Source organism: Calliopsis andreniformis, chromosome 3 (assembly GCF_051401765.1).
Source record: "Calliopsis andreniformis isolate RMS-2024a chromosome 3, iyCalAndr_principal, whole genome shotgun sequence".
In the NCBI taxonomy this organism is placed as follows: domain Eukaryota; kingdom Metazoa; phylum Arthropoda; class Insecta; order Hymenoptera; family Andrenidae; genus Calliopsis; species Calliopsis andreniformis.
The window spans coordinates 24,408,631-24,429,997 of NC_135064.1; the positions used below are offsets into that span (position 1 = coordinate 24,408,631).

Below are 21,367 nucleotides of genomic sequence, written 5' to 3' on the forward strand. Positions count from 1 at the left end.
GTAGGAATCTTGTTAACCGCGCGCGGCCGCCGGAGACCTATGATCCTGTCTACTTTCGATCTTACACGTGTTACCGATGTAGCCTGGCTGCTATCGATAATACATGGCTGAATTATGGGGCCTGGGGAAAACGCGTCTAGTCGATTTTCGATCGTACACGGGACTTCCCAGCAGCACCGTGTATACACCGCGGACGAGTCTGCACAAAGGTGGAGAGGGTGAATATGTCGTGTAGCGTGTCGAGCATAATGCTGCAGCCGATTCGGATTACGTCGCGCGTGATGAACGGCGCGGAACTTTGGAATTGCACGCGGGACTGGGGGAGTCCCGAATTACCCGGGTGCAAAGTTGAGAATTCGAGTCGAGATTCGTGGAGGGGATGCGAATTTGTGGGGGATTTGCGGGACCCTTGTTTTCTTTTTTCAATTTCGAGGGAACGATTCGGGGATAATGTGTACTTCCGGTTGGCGAGGAGGGTTGAAAAAATGTGGCGCGTCCTGAGAGCAGGATGATTATATCGTGAAATATATACAGGGAGAAGTAATTACGGGGCGGTCGGTCCTCCGGTGGCCCCCAGGCGGAGTTTTACAGCCGCCTCATTAAATTACGAACTAATTACCGGCCGGCGAATTATTAAAAAGCTTAGTCGGCCGTTAAACGTGCCGCGAGTCGTAAAAGAGAAGGCTCCGACGCGGAGTCGTTGTGCGTGCGCGTTAACCAGGCCATAGTGGTCGCCGATGCTCTTCTGTGACTCCAAAGGCTATTTTTTTGAACTCGACAAGAAGGAAAGTAACTTCGCCTGAGTCTGAGCAACTCAGCTTCTCTGAATTTGAAAAAATTATTTGAGATTCTGTACTTTATTAACCCCTCTGTGATTAGTTAAACATATAATGTCCTATTTATGACGTTGCAAGCCTAAGTAATAAATGAAAAATAAGAAAATAAGTGTTCAGAAACAATCATTCCGTCGCGGGGAAATTAACCTCACAACCCCTTATAGTAAAATTAATTTAAAAAACCTCTCATTTAAAAAATTGAATGTTACATCCAAGTTGATTCAAGGTTACTCAAGATGAGGAAAGAGCCAAACGATAGCTAGGCAATTACTGAATGTAGATCACGGACAAATCAAGGTTAAAAGACAATTAAATGCTTTCCATAGCTGTAAACGGGGTTAAATCGAGGTCAGAGCAAGGTCAAATGACCCCAGAACAAATTCCTCCGCGGAAGAGTGAAATATTAGTCTACGCAACAAGTCCCCGCGAAAATCGATACGGTTTCCAACGCCTGATACGACTGACCATAATTCCCGACGAAGTCGCGTTCCAGTCGTTGGTCGCAGCTCCCCGACCGCTTCAAATTACGGCGTTCCAAAGCGAGACGAATCGCGGATTATTCACACCGCCCGTGGCTGACGCCCGCGAGGCGTTCTCCGCCGTCCCGGCAACATTTTTACAAACTTTACAAAATCGACGACCAACGCCTCCGAACCTTTACAAGTTTCTCGGTTTGCAATTAAATTAACATGCGCGCGTGTACTCTCTGGACCGCCGCGACTCGCCGCGACTCGCCGCGACTCGTCGCGTACGTAGCGCGTAAATATCGTCGCGCACGGAGCGGAACGAAGCACTAGCCGAACGAATCGATCGTAAAAGAGCGAAACGAAGCGATTCCGCTGTCGCCGGGGCACTGTTGAAATTGCTCTCGACCAAGCCCCTGGACTCCGCTGTAATAATCCCACGGAGAGCGTGCCTTTTCCTTTTATACACCGCCGTGAGGGTACCCTTTCACGCTGAATCAATCTGAATTTTATTATTACCGCCATTATTTCCGGTTCACTTTCCACCGAGACTCGGCCGAGGCTGTTGTTTCACGCGCGGCCTTCGGTCACGTTTAACGCTGAAATACACTGTGCATACTTTGTTGGGGCCTGATGTTAGGGTCCTCCCGGGATCAGGCACGTTTTTTCCGTGTCGAATTTCATGCTACGTGGGTCGCTTGATGTCCGTGATATTCTATGCGAGATCGTGATTTGACGCGGTAGATGTTTTAGATTGGATGCTGTAATTTTGGTTTCAATATTGGGTTCGAGGCTTTGAGAGAAAATGAGGTGTTTGTGAGTGCAGGTATAATGACCGTGTGGCATACTTTCCGGTATGCGAAGAATAAATGTTAAATACCGACAAAATAAATAAAACAGGAGCATTTTCTATTCTCTATATCTATTAATAGATGCCTTATACTTACAACAAGTAATGCATTTTACATGCTATGATCCAATATAAAATATACTAATTATTATAACTCATTTCCAAACCCCTGAAACTGGAATTAAACCGATACACCCCCATCAAATCTTCCCCGTCTCATTAGGAGGTCGAGAGCGCTCCTCGAGTCATCGAACATCGAACGATGGAGAGGATCCTCCAGGGATTATTTATCGAGGAGGTAGCAATCCCTCGAAGAGTCTCGTAAAAACGAGTGACGCCGTTTCTTCTGTTTTTTCCGGTTAACGAGAAAAGTGGCCATTAGCGGGGGCGGCGTGTCGTAGGTGGCGAGACAGAGGGGGCGACATTACCCGCGATTTCCATAACAAATGTTCGCGCGGAACGAGACGGATCGGCGTGAATGGCGGAGTTAGTAGACCGTGGAAGGCACGGAAGATTGAAGAAGAACGAGCAGGGGGTGCAGGGAGGGCGGAGGCGAGGAAGCGAGAACAAGACGGCAGCGAATGTCATTAAGGCGGCGTGATGTTTTTAATTAATTAATTCGCGGCAGCTATGGATTTACCTTCTCATAAATTCTAGCGCGGCACGTCGGCCGCGGGAACGACGGGGGTGGTCGAAGAAACCATCCCTCGTCGGTGTCGAGGCACGATATAACGAGGGGAGACGAGACGGAAGTAAAGGGGACAAAGACAAGACGGTCGGAGGGTGTACTGCAAAGTATTTAAAAATATTAAGTACCCCCGACGGAGACGGATATTAAGACAGAGATCGAGGGCGGCGAGAAGGTTGGATACAGGGGAGGAAGCCAGAGTTATGGGATTGAAGCGGCAGGAAGCAGCGAGGGTTGGGCGGTTACGGGGGAAAGGACGAGGACGAGGTAGGGGAACGTTTCAATTAGTAATTAAAACGTGCTGTGCCACCCCTAACCCTCCTATCTCGACTTTACACAGTGGCTGCTGCCTCTCTTATACTGTCGTCGTCATCGTTGCTACCGCCGCCATCTTGTAAATTAATTAATGCATCCCTAACGAGATCAGAGGTGTCGGTAAGGCAGCAGCCGAGGATCGCTAGTTCTCTACCCTGTCCGCTGAGAGAACTGCTACAACCACCCTCTGCTGTGGGGGATGAGCGTGTCTCAGGCTTGCGGGTAGCGTCCCGAGAACCACTTCTGTTCTTTCGTGCCAGTACACATCGCGCCGTGTTTCTTCGCGCCGGCATTTAATGGTTAAATTCATCTCTTTTAGTTGGAATCTCTACCTTAAGTACGAATGAGAAAAAGTTTCATTAAATGCACATGGTACATTTTAAATGATAGAAAAAATGTAATAATACTTATTACGAGATGGAGCTGCATTCTCTTTTAAAATAGAGATTACGATTATTGGAATAGAAAATTAGATAGTATCAACATGACAAATCAAGTTTAATATTAAAACTCTCACACCACGGAAGAAGTCCTCCCTCGGTACGAGCAAAGCCTTGCATTGTCTTCATGCCGAGGGGTTGAAGGATATTAAAGTAACAACGAGGGTGACGATGTTCGACCGACGGGGCACCTAAACCAAACTTCAAATGAGGCGGGGAAAGTAGAATAATCGAAAATATTTGCCTTCAACCGATACACTACATTTCAACCCTCCCCGAAAGTAATCAGCAAACGACTCGTGTCGCGAGTAGTCGAACGAGAGGCTAGTCGAGCAAAACACCCCCATTCCCCCAGGCTGTCTTTTCATCCGTTCAATCAGGATGGTCCTGAGCAGGAGTGAATTAGTCCGGGATGGTCGGTGGCGAGGGTCACGTGGGGTGGCAGGGGGCAACGTTGGTCGGGACTCAGTGGTGTCAGGATCTCTCGACCTTTCCAAACCCCTTTCATCGACGCTTCACCCGCTTACATAATGCAGCCACTCTAATTAAAATAAATTACACTCTCGCGTCGGTTCGCTCTTTTATCCGCCACACTCCCCACCCTCCCCACACAGCACGGGGATGGCCAGGTTTTTTCACCCTCATCCCGCCGCTTTTTTTTGCGCCGCACTTTCGACCACCAGCCACTAGGCACCGCGACACCGGGTAACCTCTCTATCCCTCGTCACCCCCAACCCCCCGCTCGTTTATTTGCACTTTATTCGAGATTTAATTTACCGACCTCCGGACGACAGGTTCGTTGGTGTGCGCTCGACTCTGTGATGGGATTAAAAAAAAGGGAAGGTCATCGAGGTGAGAGGGTGAAGGCGAGGGGGTGAGTTGGCGCGCAGGAGAGAAAGGAAAAGTTGGAAAAAGGGCGTCGCGATCGACAGGGAAACGAAGCATTGAGAAATGGCAGTGTGCTGAGGAAATCGCGACTAGGGGAGTAATTCATAGGCCAGCGTCTTTATTTGTGCCCGATTTTCGAGGGTATGTACAACGCAGTGGAAGGTGAAGGAGTCGAGGCCTACCCTTTCTCTCTCTTGAAATCCACAAACGACATTCGTTCGCCGCTAGGCCAGCTTTGTAAACGAAGAAATCGATAATTGGAACGTGTACCAGTCGCGTTCGACGATCGTAACTGAGAACGATCTCCTGAAATCCCCAATTGCCCCGATTCTAGCCCCCTTCGTGCTGCGAACTTTGTCGCTCCACTAATTGACGTTGAAAGCTGCGATTATTCGGGGTACAACATTGCTCCAGGGTTTAACATCGATTGAGTCTATTGTTAAATGACTTAAATGTAAAAACGGCGGAGGTGAATATTTCTATGACGTTATTTCACGAATAAATTAAGAAAGAAGTGCCTCTAAAAGAGAAGTATGTTCTATGAAGCTAATGGCTGTGGTCGAAAACAAAATATCAGACATCAGCATCAACATCTTTCTATTTTTAAGTAAAAGTTCAAAGTTCTTTTAATTTAATCTACTGTATCTAGTAATCTCTAATTAAGACATCAACTCAAACTTATTCAATTTGTGCCTTATATCACTTGGCCTTACAGCCACAAATATAACTAATAAAATTGATATTTTGTGAGGCGTGGAGCACAAGATAAAATTCATTTTGAAAAGACTTTACATCTATAAGCTTGCAAGAAAATCTGCAATCAACGCAGTTGCAGTCGAAGTGGTGTTCGCGTTCTTTGAGAACGAGATTCGCAGTCTCGCTGTCACCCCCGACGCCGCGGACGAATTAATGCGGCGCCGCTTCTCGAGCACTTTTGCCGTTGCCATCGAGGGCCACTCGCTTTCGCGACAATTTGCCGCGAGCTACTTCGGATCGGGCGTAAGTATCGTGAAATTCAATTAAGTTCGTGCTCGTGCAACTCGAGGGACTCCCCTCTCGCTCCTCTCCCCTTACCTTCCTCCTACTCCCCCGCTCTCTTTCTCTCTCCGCGTCGTCAGTTTGCACTCGTCCTCCTTCGCGGAAAAAACGTCTGCTCCGTCGTCGTGACGGCGATAAATAAATATTCCGCAGTCGTTCCCACTTTTTCTCCTCCACGACCCCCCTGTTTCAACCTGCAACCCTCGAGAACAGTCGCCTCTCGGTGTTTCATGAATTGGTTATGAGTCGACACCTCGACCGAGCCGTGAAGGAGACACGGGAAAGGAGCAGACACTCCATCCTCCTCCCTCCCCCCTCCCCTTCTTAACTTATCCTCTTTCCTTCCTTTTTCCTTCCTCTTCTCCCTCTTCACGCCCCTTGCCGAGAGCTCGAGAAGCTTCGCGTTGCCTCGTGCCGAGAAATATTTTTCCGGATCGCGAGAAGACTCGAGGATCCCCGGCAAAGGAACGCCAGTGGGGTGAGGGGTCGATGGGGGTGGGGCGAGCAAAGAAAAGCTTCTTTCGGGGACGCCAAGACGGAGCTTGTCGGTGCACGAATAATAACGTCTCGCATTCTCTTTCGACGTTGGTTTTCGATTCGAGATACGAGCTTTCTTCTTTCTCTTTGCCAGAAATTGTGAGCTTCGAATCGGTCGCTTGAAGGGATTGCCAAGGGAAACGTGACGCAAAGGAGTTGGAGGAGGATGAAAGAATGTACTTCTGTACATAGTTGGGCAATGAGTTGTTGAATTAAACGGAAGCTTCATCTTGCAGAATATGAGAATCTTTCGAAGCTGTTTGTTAATAGGATTTGATGGAAGTACTAGTTCCAGTTTGAAATTTAAAGTGTCTGATTTTTTTAATAAAATATTGAAAACTATTTTCTTCGAATTTAGGTTGATTATGACTGTGTTCATCTATTGCCAACATTAGAAAATAACTCATTATAATATCTCATAGTTTCTGGTTTCGGTATACCATGAGATCAACAAATTACTTTTAACAGTTTCGACGCGATACTGGCACCACCCCAACTCGAGATTGAACACAGCCAATCACCGCAAATAGTTCCCTCAGAAATCGTTCCAAAGAAGACCATTTCCCAAACGAAATAAAACAGTATACACAGTTCTACCATCCATTTTCCCACCACCCACCCTCGAGTCTCTCCACACACATAACAATACGTTCCCTTTTGCAAATATTCCAGCATTAAAAAACTCTTCTGCATCTGTTTACAGACTCTTCGGGGCACACCCAGTTCACTCTCGAATCCCAGTTAATTTGAAATTGCGCCACGTTGCTCGTAATCCAGCCACTCGGCCGCGCAAACGTTTACTCGCGAGCGCTCGTGGGGCTGGCGGAATCCAGCCAGAGGATAAACAAACAAATATAAATTTCTATGCTCGGCGCGCTCGCGGCCCGACGCGAGGAGCCACCCACGTCTTTCCTCTGTTTACGAGATCCTCCGCAGCGACTGCAGCCGCGTCTGTCCGCGTCTCGGGAAATGCCATTATTTGGCGTTCCAATTACGCGACACGCGAGCGAAACACGCGTCGCGCAGCCTGGTCCCGAAGCAGCGGAACGAGCAACGCGGAAGCGTAGCAGAGGCCACGGGGGGAAGGGTAAAAGACCGACGTAGCAGCAATCAGTAACATTATACGACGCGACACGAGCCAACCACCCCATTAGCATTCATATTTCAATTTCATAGCCCTCGGGCTCGTGGCGGTAGGGGAGCCTGTAAGGCTGCCGCGGGGCGTGGAACAGAGATAAATACAAGTTCAATGGAAGGGAGGCCGTGAAAGGGAAAGCGAGGCGGCGCGATGCGTGGGACAAAGACGGGGAGCGAAAGAGGATTATGAGGAACGAGAGAGAAAGGGGAGGAGAAAGAGGGCGGGGGACAAGGGAATGGGGATGATGAAAGGGTGCGAGAGAGAAGACGACTAGCGATGGGAATAACGTGCTCGCGAGCGATGTCGATAGCTTTGGGGAGGATATTGACTTTTTTGCGAGTGTGTATGAGAACCGTGCTGCTGAATGGATTATTATAGACGGAAGAATCGACTTTCAAGTTCTACCATCGGTTGTCCTGTCGAGGGGAACTTTCCTCGTATTCGTTTCGAGTGATGGCTCGTGTGCTTGGACCTGGTAATTGTTTGGAGAAGCTAGGGATGGATGTGAACATGTTGGTATTTTTGTTTGGGTGCTCGAAAATTAAGTCTCTAAGAATGGAGCCTTTTGAACTGTACCCTGTGCAAATAGAAACGAGAAAGCTAGTGTTTTATATAATTTAATTTCCCATCACGCGAGTCAACTTTTTCTCTAACCAAACCAGCAGACTTTTTCTCTCGCATTTTGCAGCCACCCTCATTGTTACGCGGATAATTCAAAGATAAATACAGTATTAATCTCTCGCAGAATTTATGTTCTCGAAAATTTCTCATCATGCTGGAATATTGTATTTCCAGAAACTGATTAATACCTTTTGTCCCATGAACGTCCAAATTGCGAAATTACACAATTCGCGATTATTTGCAATCCCGCGTAAAATATTAGTACACTCTGTAATCTCCTACATATATTTTATCAGCGAAGCTAATACCAAAACTCGCATTACACATTTGTTCTAAATAACCGTAAATGCGATAAATCAAGCTTCCTCGTTGAATTCTAAAATGCACAGTAACTCCTCTTCCGAAACACTGAATGAATTTCAGTCGTCTGTCCATTAAAAGGATCTTTCAATCTGTCCATTCGAACACTTCTCAGTATTCCTCTTCGATAGCGGCTTACTCCTGCGGCAATTGGAAATTTTCGCGGGATAATCGAATTCATCCCATCGCTAGCTCATACGTACGCATTATGAAAGCAGATCGAGCAAGCGAGATTATACGCGGTACGAGCTCTCAGTATGCAGATAGAGGGACGAAGAGAGAGGGTGAACGGTAGGGTGGGTCGAAACAAGTGAGAAACACGCGAAGGGAGAGAGAGCTGATACCGATGGAAACCTATTACCATCTATCTCAATGCCGGTGTAATGGATGCGCCAGCCCCGATTATCAATCCGTAATAATTGTGCATATTAAACGGACGCTAATTATCGGTCCGGCCGCGGGCCGCTGGCAAATTGCGCAAGTTATGCTGGCTGTGCGCCCCGTTAAAACATGGCCTATAATGACGGCGCGGAAAAGAGCTACGGCGAAAAGATAATTACGCTCGGAAATCACTCTTGCCCCGAATATAGCGCGGGGACCACTCCCTCTTCCCTCGCGCCCGCTGCTCGCTCAGTCAATCGCCGGCGAGTTTTATAAAACGGCCAACGTATTAATTAATGATCGTTATCGATCGACCCCGACGTCGTGTTTATTTCACCCAATCGAATGCAACGCCCCATGCGATTAATGACACGAACATTATTATTATTCACGACCGTCTGTTTCTGCGGCCACTTTTTTGCCACATCCATTCGATCAATTTATCGCCCGATGCAGTGGTTACTTCGTGCCCATGCAATTATCGTTTACGGTGTAACCTTTTCTTGGAGACTCCGAGGCTCGAGGGGAATTCTTCTTTAAGGTGTTAATGCTCTTATCACGGGGAGAGTTGGTTTGAAATTTTTTAAAATGTAGCAGTTAGTTTTAATTGTAGACAAATTTGACAAGGCTGTGGAAATGTGCAATTGAGGAAGTTTAGTATTAACGTTCTATAAATTAGAGTTCATCTAACGAGCACAGAATGCATTCATACAAAATTAATTACGTTACCCTATTATTTAATAAAATATTAATTTCCAACTTCAACAAAGCGAGAATCTAGCATTCAAACGTAATGCGAAGCTATAGTATCAAAATGAAACCTGTATTAACTATACCTACGGACTGTCAAACTACCCCCTTCCAGAGTTCAACATTATTCAGCTCCCGGTGTGCTGAAATCGATACTATTCATTCTCAAACAAATGGCCCGGTTAATTGGACGTCAAAAATCTCCCCTCGCCCAAAGATTCGACTCGCATGAAAAATTTCCCCGTGACATCCGGTTTTCTCCTGTTTTCGTTGTCGAAAGACCACCCATGCGGGGTGAGCCGACCAGCAACCCCCATTCAACCCCGTCGATCCAGACAGGTTCCCCTTAAAATCGATTTTATCCCCCTTCCTCGTAGCGGACTTCTTCCACCGCGATCGATCGCGAAACGATCCTGCGGGCCACTCCAGATCGGAAGCGACGCGGGAACACTGGCCTCGAGCGGTCTCTCGAGCCTTTTTTTGCCCGCCCGAAGCGCTTTTAATAAACGCGCGCCGCGCCCAGCAGCCGCTTTATGCTATCAAAGGTGGGGTAAAAGGGCGCGAGCGAAAGAGACGGCGAAAGGGAGGGGGAAACAGGAGAGGATAACGGCACAGAAGAACGGGGGTGCATTTGACGACGAGCTTTTTACGGCCCTGTGTTCCGGTGTTCGGGCTTTTACGTCCATTTCAGGTTTCCTCCTCTGATCCGCTGCCTTCTCTTTCTTCCTCGCCCCCTAACGCCCCTTCCTCCCCTCTCCCTCCCCTCTTCCTCCTCGTTTCACCCTCTACGTCCCTCCCCCCGCTCTTTTGTTCCTCTTTCCTTCGCTACGCTCGGGCTCCCCATTCACGTCCCCCGATTCCGATCGCAGATCCCCAGGCTGTTTTTATTTGTTCCTCTCCACGATGACATTCTCCCTGTCAGCGAGAGCCACATAACCGCCGGTCTAATTTCTTTCACGAGATGAAACTCGACCGAGTCGTTTCTCGATCGCGCGACCGCCCCCTCGCCTCGTTTCGATTCTATCAGTCAATTCCGGGAGCAATCTGGCCAGAGGTGCGAGACATTTTCCGGGACCACGCGAACCGTAAAACTCGGAAAACCCTCGGACTTTATGGTCTCTGTTTCCAGTCGGCGGAGGAGGGCGAAAGAAATTGGCGTGAAACTGTGATATGTACGCTGGGAATTGGATTGCGCGATTGAGCAAACCACTGGGCGTTATTCCTTCTTTGGCGAGGATTTTCTGCTGGGGTGAATGGGGGAGAGATTGGACCGATGATGGGAGATTTCTGTTGATAGCCTTGGGATGGGGACAGAGGTGACTCTTCCGGGGGATGTTGATGGGGTATAATTGGGGAATGTAATTTTGTCGATGGAGTCTTAGAAATAGGGAGATAATGACTTAATTATGCTGAAATTAGTGAGTAATTATGTATTTGTCTGATTTTTCATGGAGTCTCAAGATTAACCTTGGAATGTTACCCAGAGGAAAACGGTCTCCCAGATTTACAAATTAGTTTTTGGTTTTTTAATAATAAAATACCACTTTTTTACATGAGAAAGAATATATAAGAAATATAATAATATAGTACTTAGGTACCCAATTTACACAGAAATTTTTTTAACTCCAAATATAAAATTTTTATAATCTTACTATAAATGAAAAGTACACAAACAATCTTTTTATTACGCGGGATACAATAATATCCCATAGTTAATATTAGGACTACATATTGCTTAATTTTCTATATATTATCTACTATAAAACTTCTACAATTACTCCGACTATATAACAAGTACTTAAATAACTAATCTTCTCCTAGTTCAATAATAAAAAACAATCGGCAATCCTTAACCCAAAACTCCAACCCTACATTTCAATCACCCAAATATAAAACTCCCCAATTTCCCTATCCAAAATGACCCAATCCTCATAAATTCCTTGGCACGAGTTCCACGACATCTGGCACAGAGGGTCTCCCCAGTGCCTCGTCGTTCCAAGACAAAGCGTCAAGAAAAAGTAGGGTAAGACTGATCCCTTAAACGCTGATACACATCGTCGCGAAAAAAGAAAGCATCAGAACCTGGCAAGCTTTCGTTACAGCTGTTTGGAAATATTCCATCGCGAACGAGAGGGATTTGCCAAAGAAACGAAATCGATACGAGCGGAAGCCTCGACTCACCCAATCGGGGGATCGGTACGAAATATCGCGACTCGGAAATCAATCGAATTTAATCGCGTGTCGCGCGTGCGCGTCCACCTGTCGTTTATTGAAAACCTGCGAAGAGGATTTAGCAATTCGTGCGCGCGGATAGACGAGGGGATTAAGTCGAGGACGCGAAGCGGAAATCGGGATAGCAAGATAATATTCGCCGGGATTAAGCTTCATCCCCGCGCGTCCTTCGTATTTATGCAACGCGCGCTGCTTCTCCAGTGGAATCTGAACATTCGTGGAGAAGCAGAGTTCGTTTCGGCTTCTCGATACAATTACCATCGTTTTGGACCGCCCTCGAATATTCCCCGTCGTTCTCGCGGTGGTTCGGGGCCGAATCGCGACCACCCACGCGCAATGGTATCCGTTGTTCGAGCACGGGATCCGCCGAACGAAACGACCGTGTTAATAGACCCTGTTGTTATATCGATCGTCGATCGGTGAAACCGCGATTGCACGTTGCGGATATTGGATAAATTGTTTGGTACTCACATGCCTCTCCTCGGCGGGATTCAGACCTGCAACAAATGAAATAAAGCTGCTGTTAGTTTTCGATGGCTCGATTGTATAAAAATAATCAAATTTCAGGGGTCGCTTGGAATTTTCGATCACGTTTCGGGGATTTCATCTGCGCGCAGTGTCGCGGGTGGATTTGTTACATATGCATGGAACTACGGACTTATGCAATGCGAAATATGTACCTATTCTGTTTGATTAGGTACCTGTATTCTCTCCTTACAAAATTATCGAGAATTTATTATAGCTATTCACAACTCTGATAAGATCAGATTTTATCGTGAATATGAGCTGACCTCAGAAATGTATCCCTTACTATGAACTCGTTAGTGACTCATGTATCTATACCGAGTAAATACTGCAATATGATCCATATAATTCTGGGACTGAGATTTAGTTTAATATACGTAGTATATTAGGTAGGTAATATAGTAAGGTAATAGGTAATAGAAAGTTAAAATAGAACCCTTAATAGCATTAATAATGATAATCAATAATCACAGTATAGTAAACTACTTGTCTGACCATTCATCGACGCATATCTAGATATCCTTTAAAAGTTCCTCTCATAGTGCCGATCCAGACGACATAACACTGAAAATGCCCGCATTTATTGGACGATCGCCTCTGAATGTACTTCAAACGACGCTATCTCGTCTAGAAGATATCGCATTTCACAGAAAATTGAACCTGCACAATGTTTTTCATGATTATTGCCGAGCCTCTCCGAACGGAGTCAGCGGTATGCACTCAGAGCCTTCGATTGTGTTGAGAACGCGAATGAAAGGCTAAAAAAGCGGGACAAAACGAAAGGAGGAGTTCTAGACGTCTTGAGGATTTCCGAGAAGAGACGGTGAATGAAAGGAAGGAAGACAGACGAGGAAGAGAAGGATCCTGAAGGGTAAGCTTTGTCCTCGAGAAACCGGGCTTCATAGTTTGCCCTTTGCTCGATTTCCCAACCTCCTTCTCCGCCCTTCTGTAGGTACACTTTGTCTCGAAGGAAATATCCTAATGATACCTTCGTCCTTTCGTTGTTATCCCTGCTATAGAGAAGCTGCACGACTCTCATTTATGTTCTTAGAACACCATAAAAGGTAACTCCATTTTCCGTGAACTTTTATTCTTAATGGATTAAACATTGCACCGTAGAGAACAGTGTCACACTCATTTGTTAAATATTTATACAGAATGATTCGAAATTCCAGGTCCATCGCAAGTCTATCGCTTTAAATCAAAATTAATAAGTCTCTGTGTTAGAAGATGCTGCCATCATCTAAACCTAAATAAAAACCTAAATACCTGCATTAAAACTACATTTTATATAACCTATTTCAAACTAAAAGATTCAACTATATTCCGTCCTCATTACTCCCAAAACTCAGCCCCGAAAATTCTCTATCTCCCTTACGAAATCCAACAATAAACGCCACCAAAGGCCCCTAAACTCTCTGAATTACAAAGACAGTCCGCTTCCGCTGCAAAGCATTGCAGCAAGATAAAGCGTTCACAGAGCCGCGATCCAAATTCACAGGGGAACGAATTAACGTTACGGCGGGGCATTAAACGCCAGGGAACAAGAAATCCGACGGGTCGAGTAAATTCTCCAGGCGGGTACACGGTTCTCGTGAAAAACCCGACGTCGTAAAGTCAGACCACGCGCGGTGCCATTTACAAATAAAGTAATTCTCGGCGTGTGCGCGTTTACACGGCCCGATAAAACATATCCGCACGAGGGCGAGTCGTCCGCATGTTTTATGGGCCACCAAATTAAGGAAAGCCCGTCGTCGTCGCCGTCGGCCGTACGGCCAAAAAGGATCTTTCCGCCCCCCTGAGCCATTACCAGGGTTGGCGGAGGTGGCGGTGCGCGAACAGAAGGGTCGTGAATTTCCTCGCGTGGACCGTATCCAACTGGCTTCCTCCCTGCAGAGAGGACCGTCGATGGGAGGAACGAAGAGGGAGAATCTCTGGCAGCGCTCATCTTGCTCGAGGAAACTCGCTAATATTCGCCTCCCTCCTGGACTTTATTCTTCGCCTCGGCGGGGCACAGTTTCAGCCGCGGAGCTACTTCCTGCCTCTGGCTCGTAAATGGACGCGGAAGAGCGCGCATAATTTCCTACTAAAACGCAAAGAGCTCGTTTGCCGCGCGCCATCCCTGCGTATTCCTCGCCTGCTCCACGCTGTCAACGATCGTCCTCACTTTTGCGATTGAGGTGACGTGGAGGATGTTAATAAAGGAATGTGAATGGCTCGTGGAAAGGGAGAGGTGGTGGGTAATTGTTGAGTAGCGCTGGAGGATTTGTAGAGGGATGAAGACCCTTTCTGCAAAATTGGAATTTTAATAGTTATTTCTTGTGTTGGACTCAGGGTTTCTCTGGGCAGATTTCATGAATTAGCTCTGACTTAGGAAGTTTTCAATCTTGAGAAGGCCTCTGGTTCCCGCCAAGTCCCTAGCCCTCAAGAATTCCTCAAAAAGTGCCTACGAGATCCCTAATTGTTAGCAAGTGCCTAGAAAACCCCGGTATCACTTACTTAAATCACTACTCCTTCGATAAAAATGTCACATATTAACAGAAAAAGTCACTCAATGTCATCCCTCAAGTCTACATCCTTTTATACCACTTTCACAAACTGCTCTCTCAGTCCACACGATTTCTCTTCCTCCAAAGAGCCACTAAACGCAATTTCCGAACATGTAACCGTGACATCTGAAATCACTGTTGAACCAGCCTCACGATTCGCGTTCCCCGCGAAGGGGAGGGGCAGACGATCTCGTCGACACCCTTTTGAGAATGAGCAGCATCGTAAGAGGCAAGGAACCGTAGCAGGCCACTATTTCTGTCGCGGCAACTGAAACTTCTTCCCTCCTTTCCGGAACATTGCCCCCAGCGAATTGTTTCCAGCAGGGCCGTTATCGTTTGACTCTGTCTCCTCCCCCACCCTCATCCTCTTACCGTAGTTATCCAGAATCCCTGCGCAGGAACGACCCCGCCATCGGGTATGATGTCTGGCTCCACCATTCATCCAATTCTTCCTAGCCGGTCGTTCGCGAAACGATTTACCAGGACGCGGCCGCGCGCGAGCTTCGAAGTAAGTCGGGCTCCTTTCACAGACGATTAGAAACCGGTATCGCTGGCATTACCATTTCATCGTGGATATACTCGCGCGAGTAATGGTCCCACGGGAGAGATCGCCGAGGCCTCCTCGAGCGTGTACGCTTCTCGTAATTCTCCCAGGATATTGTCCTCCTTTTTTCTTCCTCGGCGACGTCCGAGCCAGGGAAGCGAGTTTGCTTTCTCGTCGATCGGGTCATTAAACCGAGTGTAACTTATTCCACGATCGTCTTATTGTGCTCGTTCGCGCGATCCGTATTCCGGAAGCGTCTAACCGGCCATCCGATCCACCGTGATAAATCACGTGGACGTAATCGTTGCGTGATTCGTCGCGACATTGTCATGGAACCGGTCGAATCAATGCGCGCAAATCGAATTCCGTGGGATGATCAGTTTGGAGTCGTGGGACGTAATAAAGTACCCTTTGCTTGGTGCGATTACACGGTATGGGGCTTTTGAAGAGAAGTTTGTCTTTTGTTAGTGCCACGAAGAGATATGAGGTACTTGGTAGGTGTGGAAGAATCGCAGAAAATTATAAAGGTTTTCAAATATTCAAAAATTCAAATATTCAAATATTCAAATATTCAAATATTCAAAAATTCAAAAATTCAAATATTCAAATATTCAAATATTCAAATATTCAAATATTCAAAAATTCAAAAATTCAAAAATTCAAAAATTCAAATATTCAAACATTCAAATATTCAAGTACTCAAGTTTTCAAATATTCAAATTTTTAAATATGCAGCCTAATATATTCGTCGATTACTAATTTCAATGCGCACTCAAAAAAAATTTAGTTTAAATCTACAGCTTGTCCTACAAAGACACCTTGATTGATAGCCTCTTTTTGTCCTTCAAAAATTTAGAAACTTACAATTGAGGAAAATGTACAAAACAATAAATCTCTATCACAATTATTCCTCTCTCCACACCTACACCCAAACTTTTTCAACCTCCCGCAAAGACAAGGCAATCGACGTTAATCAGAAGACCAGAAAAAAAGCCTCTCATAAGACCAACTGAAACAGGGATTCTTCTCCCGGCGTTAAAAAGCCCGGCAAAGTGGTTCCACGCACCAGTTCCGCGCACAATAGAGAATCGTCAGAGAAAAAGGAGCGACGATGGTAACGAGTCCGGAAATTAAACCGAAGAGATCGTTGGGAGCGCGTTTCCAGTCTGTCGACGATGGAATTTTCAAAGCGGGGCAGTGAAAAGTCGGCGCTGGCAAGAATTGAAAGCGGCCCTTCCGCTGGTAGCGGAGATCGGTCGGTATTTCATTACGCCGGGACCCGACAACGCTCAGGAAAACGCGAAACAACGCGAAACAACTGGCCGGGGGTTATACTCGGCCCGCGGTAACATAGTTAGGCGAGAGTGCAGCTCGAGATATTGTGCGAGAGCACGGGCGAGAGTGGAGCGCGCAAGGGGCGAAGAGGGGCGAAGAGGAACGGCGAGGGAGGAAGAGAACAACGAGAGAAGCCAAGGGGTGTAAGAGTGAGGAAAAGCAAGAGAAACAAGAGAAACAGAAAGAGCGAGAGGGGGGAGGGGGGAGGGCGGAAAAAGAGGATGAGAGCAGCAGGCCAAGGGGGCGCGAAGGTTTAGAAGAGCCACCTAGAGGTGGATGGGACGAAAGAGGGGAAGAGTCGGAAGTGCTCTCGTGTCAAGAGGAGATTCTGAGTGCTCTCCTGAGAGACGACCATGCACAGCTAGTGGAAGGAACGGAGCGAGAGAGAGCTCGCAACGGAGACACGACGCAGAGCGAGAGGGCCTGACGAACATCGAGGGACGAGACAACGAGCGACCATGTACGTGTGTACGTGTGCGAGGCAGGAGAGTCACTCGAGGCCCTCGCGACTTTGTCAGCGCTACATGGAGCCTAAGTGCGAACGTTCTTGCACTCGTATGTCGTCCCAAGGAGAGGGACGAGGACGCGCCGGGCACAAGTGGATCTTCGAGGTCAAGATCGAGGGCTCTGCGAGTTTCGGGCTTAAGCACGATCGTTTGCGTCATCGTCGTATTGCGGGATGGTTGAAATATCTACCCACAGTCTGTCGTCTCCATATCGCGTACTCCTACTTCTTTCACGCTACCCCTAATTTTCTTCGCGCTTGCTACCACTACCGCGACGCCTGAACGAACCACTGAATGGAACTGGGATCTTCGTTATTGGCTCTTACGGCGATCCATCTTTTCGAAGAGTCGTTATCAATCCCTTGGATATGCTAATTAATTAATGGCTAAGAAGATTGAGCATAGGTGGTGCAGTAAAGATAAGAGGGGTTGAGATTTGAGAGGTTCACGAAATAATATTCTTGAGAAAAGACATCACATATTCTATGTCGATTTTAAGGGTACAGTTTGGAGATGATTACTTTTAGCTAATGGAGCATTAGGTATAAGTTGAATACCTTTCAATTTTATGATAAAAGTTTCTTATAGATCAGCGTTCAGGTGCTCAAAAATGAATTTTCGGGGCCAAAAACTGTGACCATAAGAAATGGACATAAGAAAAAAGAAAGGGGAAGGAGACACTATAGAAGTTTGGAAGAGGGTCACAACCCAAATAGGTTGAGAATCCCTGTTCTAGACAACCCATTATTATTACTATTGGTATATTATATCAACATATAAAAGAAAATACTATTTCTCAGGTTTCACATCCTAACTAGTAGAATTAAATCTAAACTACTATCTCTACACGTTTGCCATACTAACTCTACACATCTAAATGTAACACAAAACTGCCAATAAGAATATCTCTCGCGATAAGATGACAACCTATCATTTCCTGAACGATTATCGACGTCAAACACGTTGGAAAAGTCGCAATCATCGGAATGCTTATCCCGCAATTCAGTAGCTCGACTTCGCGGTATCGAAACTGCTGAACGCGCCGTTTGCTCGCGAGGAATCGAACCGGAACGTGAAGTAGCGACGAGAGCGAAGTGGTCCCATGGGGATCTGGTTGCATCGGCTTCCCATAAGATAAGAAGCAGAAAAACAAGCGGCCGAGTTACAGGAAACGCGACCGACCAAATGAGCAACGCTTCTCTGAACTGTTGACTGTTGGTCCCATTCGATACGCGAGAAATATTTGCGGGCAACCTGCTGATGGCGCGAAAGTGACACGAGACACGGGGTCAGCGGCTTTTGTGAATCGAACAACTCTGTCAGCAGACAGATATCGCAATACTTTCTCGAGGATATTATTTTTCAATAGGAACAGGTGTTGAAAATGATCTAAAGATGTAAACTTTGATTTTTGACTACTTAAACAACTTACACCTACAACAGCTATAATAGTTAAACTTGTAATTTCTCAATTATGTAAATATGTAGGATATTCTTACAAAATATCTAAAATTGTAATAAAAAGTGTATGTATCTACATATACATATATGTAGTGCCTAAGTTTACAAGAGATCCTTGCATAGGCTTCAGATTTAATAAACGTCAACGTACGCGAATACTCAAAGAGCCAAAGGCTTACCTCCGTTGGGCTTCAAGTCATCGGGCTGACCCCGATGAAGATCCGGCTTAGTCAACATCGGAAGTGGATGTGCAGCTGTGCCTCCAGCAGTTGCGGCAGCACTTGGTGGAATGCCTAGTCCAAGAAGAGCCGCAGAAGCCGAGGTGGGAAGTCCAGGTCCAGGAAGTGCAGGTATGCCTGGATGAGGACCGATCGCTGTACCTGGAGGCAACTGCTGAGCATGCATCTGAAGCAGCCTTGGCAGATCGGCTGGCCTCTGTTGCTGTAACATACAAATCGTCTTTTTACTGAGTTTAACTTGTTCCAATCATTGTTTACAACAAAAGTATCCAATTCTGTTCGGTGCATGATAATGGTAACTGACAAGTGTATCGAGATATAGAGATAATCAGGATCATCGATTCGGCTATCCAATTTCAACGACAAGCGATAACACGAGAGATTAGATTGGAGAGTGGGTGACATCATTGGACACTGATGAAACACGCCTCCGCCGACGCGACCGCTCTTATCGTAATCGCTGGACAAACTGATCGGGAACTCGTCGATAACGGAAATACCAGTGTATCTTTTACTGGTTCAACGATAAAAATGAATTCACGATTCGTTGAATCGATGGGTACATAACTCGCCACGCATTATGCTGGCGGAAACATCGATGACTGAATATACACGCCTTTTTCTTGTACGTGACTGATTAGATCTGTAACAGGATGTCTGGCAGCGTGGCTCTAAACTACACAATTTGACTCAACCCTTAATCGCTAATATGATATCCGACTGACTCCGCATAATGCATGTATTTTTAATTTTTCACTAGTGCCTTCATCTGAAGATTAAAGACTTTACAATGAGAATCATTAATATACACATGTAGATACGTGTCGCTAATTGATAGTTATGAAAATGGTCTAAGTGAAAAATCTGAAGTAGTAGAATTATTAAACATAACTCTTTTCTATTATATTAATTTTCTAAATACATATTTAATATCAACAAGTTCTAATCTATTTTCCTACATCCTAAAATTAAATATCCCTCATACGGACATTGATACAGATCCACTTTCCCAAATAAATGAAAGAACACGCTACACCACTTCTCCCATTAAAAACCCTTATATCTCCATTTCTTCCGAACCTCTCCCCACATTCTTGCTCGCAAACAGACTCAAAGCAGCCAAAGAATCGGCATAGTTCTCCAGGACTAATCGAGTCTCCGATTTCCAACCAGCTCGCCAATTCCGCGAGGGTAGCGAGCGTGTTCGGCATTCGTTACGCGACTTTCCGCGGGCAAAGCATACAAATCACGGGGTAAACTTTCAGGGGGCGGCGTTTAAATAACCCTCGCCGCCTGGCAGGCAGTCGAGGTAAATCCGAAAGTACGAAACAAGTGGCGGGACTTATGCAGCCTTTCCCGCGAGCACCGGGAGGAAAAGTTTCAGGCGGAAACCTTAAACGTACACCGTCGTGCCCTTCCTAGCCGCTAGTTTCCTCGTTAGTTGGCCCGAAACAGGGTGGGGGTGTCGGTCGAGTTTCAGAGCCGCCAGACAAATTGTACAGTCGTGCAGCGAACGTTTTAACGCTCGGCGGATCACGAGACGAGCACCGACTAAAAGGGGGGGGGAAGGAAGTTGAAAAGGAGGCAAACGTCGAGGGTAAGAGGTGGTCGGGGACGAGGGAAAACGAGAAGACGAGGAAACGGAAAGAAAGGGGAGTTTCGTTGGAAGACAGGGCGGTAAGGAGGCGGAGGGCGAAGTGAGCCAGCACCCCTTCCACCCTCGTGTACACTCGTTAAGACCGGGGCAAATATTCTCGTGGAGTAGTTTGCCGAGATAATTAAATGGTTTAACGTTATAATAACCTCGCGTCGAGCGACTGTCTGAGCCGCCCACAAAACACACAAACAGAGGGGGTGAGGGGGTGAACGTGTGCGCGCATGCCGGAACGAAATGTGCTCCGCGGGGGCGGAGGAAACGACGAGTCAGAGAGGAAGGCGTCTGCTAACGTTTCCGGGGGATCCGAGGGGGTCTCTGGAAGCTCCTAAGAAACGTTTCGAGCTTCCCACCGTCGGTAACGATAATAATCCTGACCTCAGGCTGTCGTGGCAGTATTCGCGGCACCGCCGCCGTCACGGACCATTCCCGCCGAGCAGATCATTTCCGTACTCGCGGCGGGATTGCCCTAATGGTCTCGAGAAACTTCACCGAGGGGCGAATTTATTTTCCCCGCGGTCTGGGTTAGTGGTCGCTGTTTGTAACGACGCTCGTAATTAGCTAATGGTCAATGAGAGCTTCTGGGACCTTCCGGTGTTGAGGCAACTTCTGCTTAATTTGGGGAGGATTTCAGTTTTGTGAACAGAAGTTTTTCACGTAGTTGTGAGGAAGAAAATTCAACCTTATTCTACTGGGACCGATCAATATTGTAATACTTTTAAGGTTTGGTTGGTCTATTCTTCTTGGTCTCTATTATTTTATTCATGACATGTATCTATTCAATTTCATGTAAAAATGTAGAGTTTAAATTTGGACATGTAAAGCTACAGTACTATTGTTTTACGGATTTTTAGTTTTGAAGTCTTTGAGCTACCCAAAATATCTAGAGACAACAAATGTATTAGAACATTGGGCTTGGGCACTTCTGCCATTTTAAATACATTTATTGTGGCATTATATAAGAAGTTCCCAATTAGACCTCGACACTTCTGAGATTTTAAGTGAACGTATTATGC

The 21,367-nt window shown here is 46.4% G+C and overlaps 1 protein-coding gene across 1 annotated transcript in view; it reads right to left on the reverse strand.

Moving 5' to 3' along the window:
• The window catches only part of LOC143188829 (protein groucho), a 115,781-nt gene that overhangs the window by 13,466 nt on the left and 80,948 nt on the right, over window positions 1-21,367 (reverse strand). The window contains exons 6-7 of the mRNA XM_076393296.1: window positions 18,638-18,899; window positions 12,010-12,035 (exon numbers count right to left, since the gene is read on the reverse strand). Of these exons, the coding sequence (XP_076249411.1) occupies window positions 12,010-12,035; window positions 18,638-18,899 (288 nt within the window). The remainder of the gene's footprint in view (window positions 1-12,009; window positions 12,036-18,637; window positions 18,900-21,367) is intronic.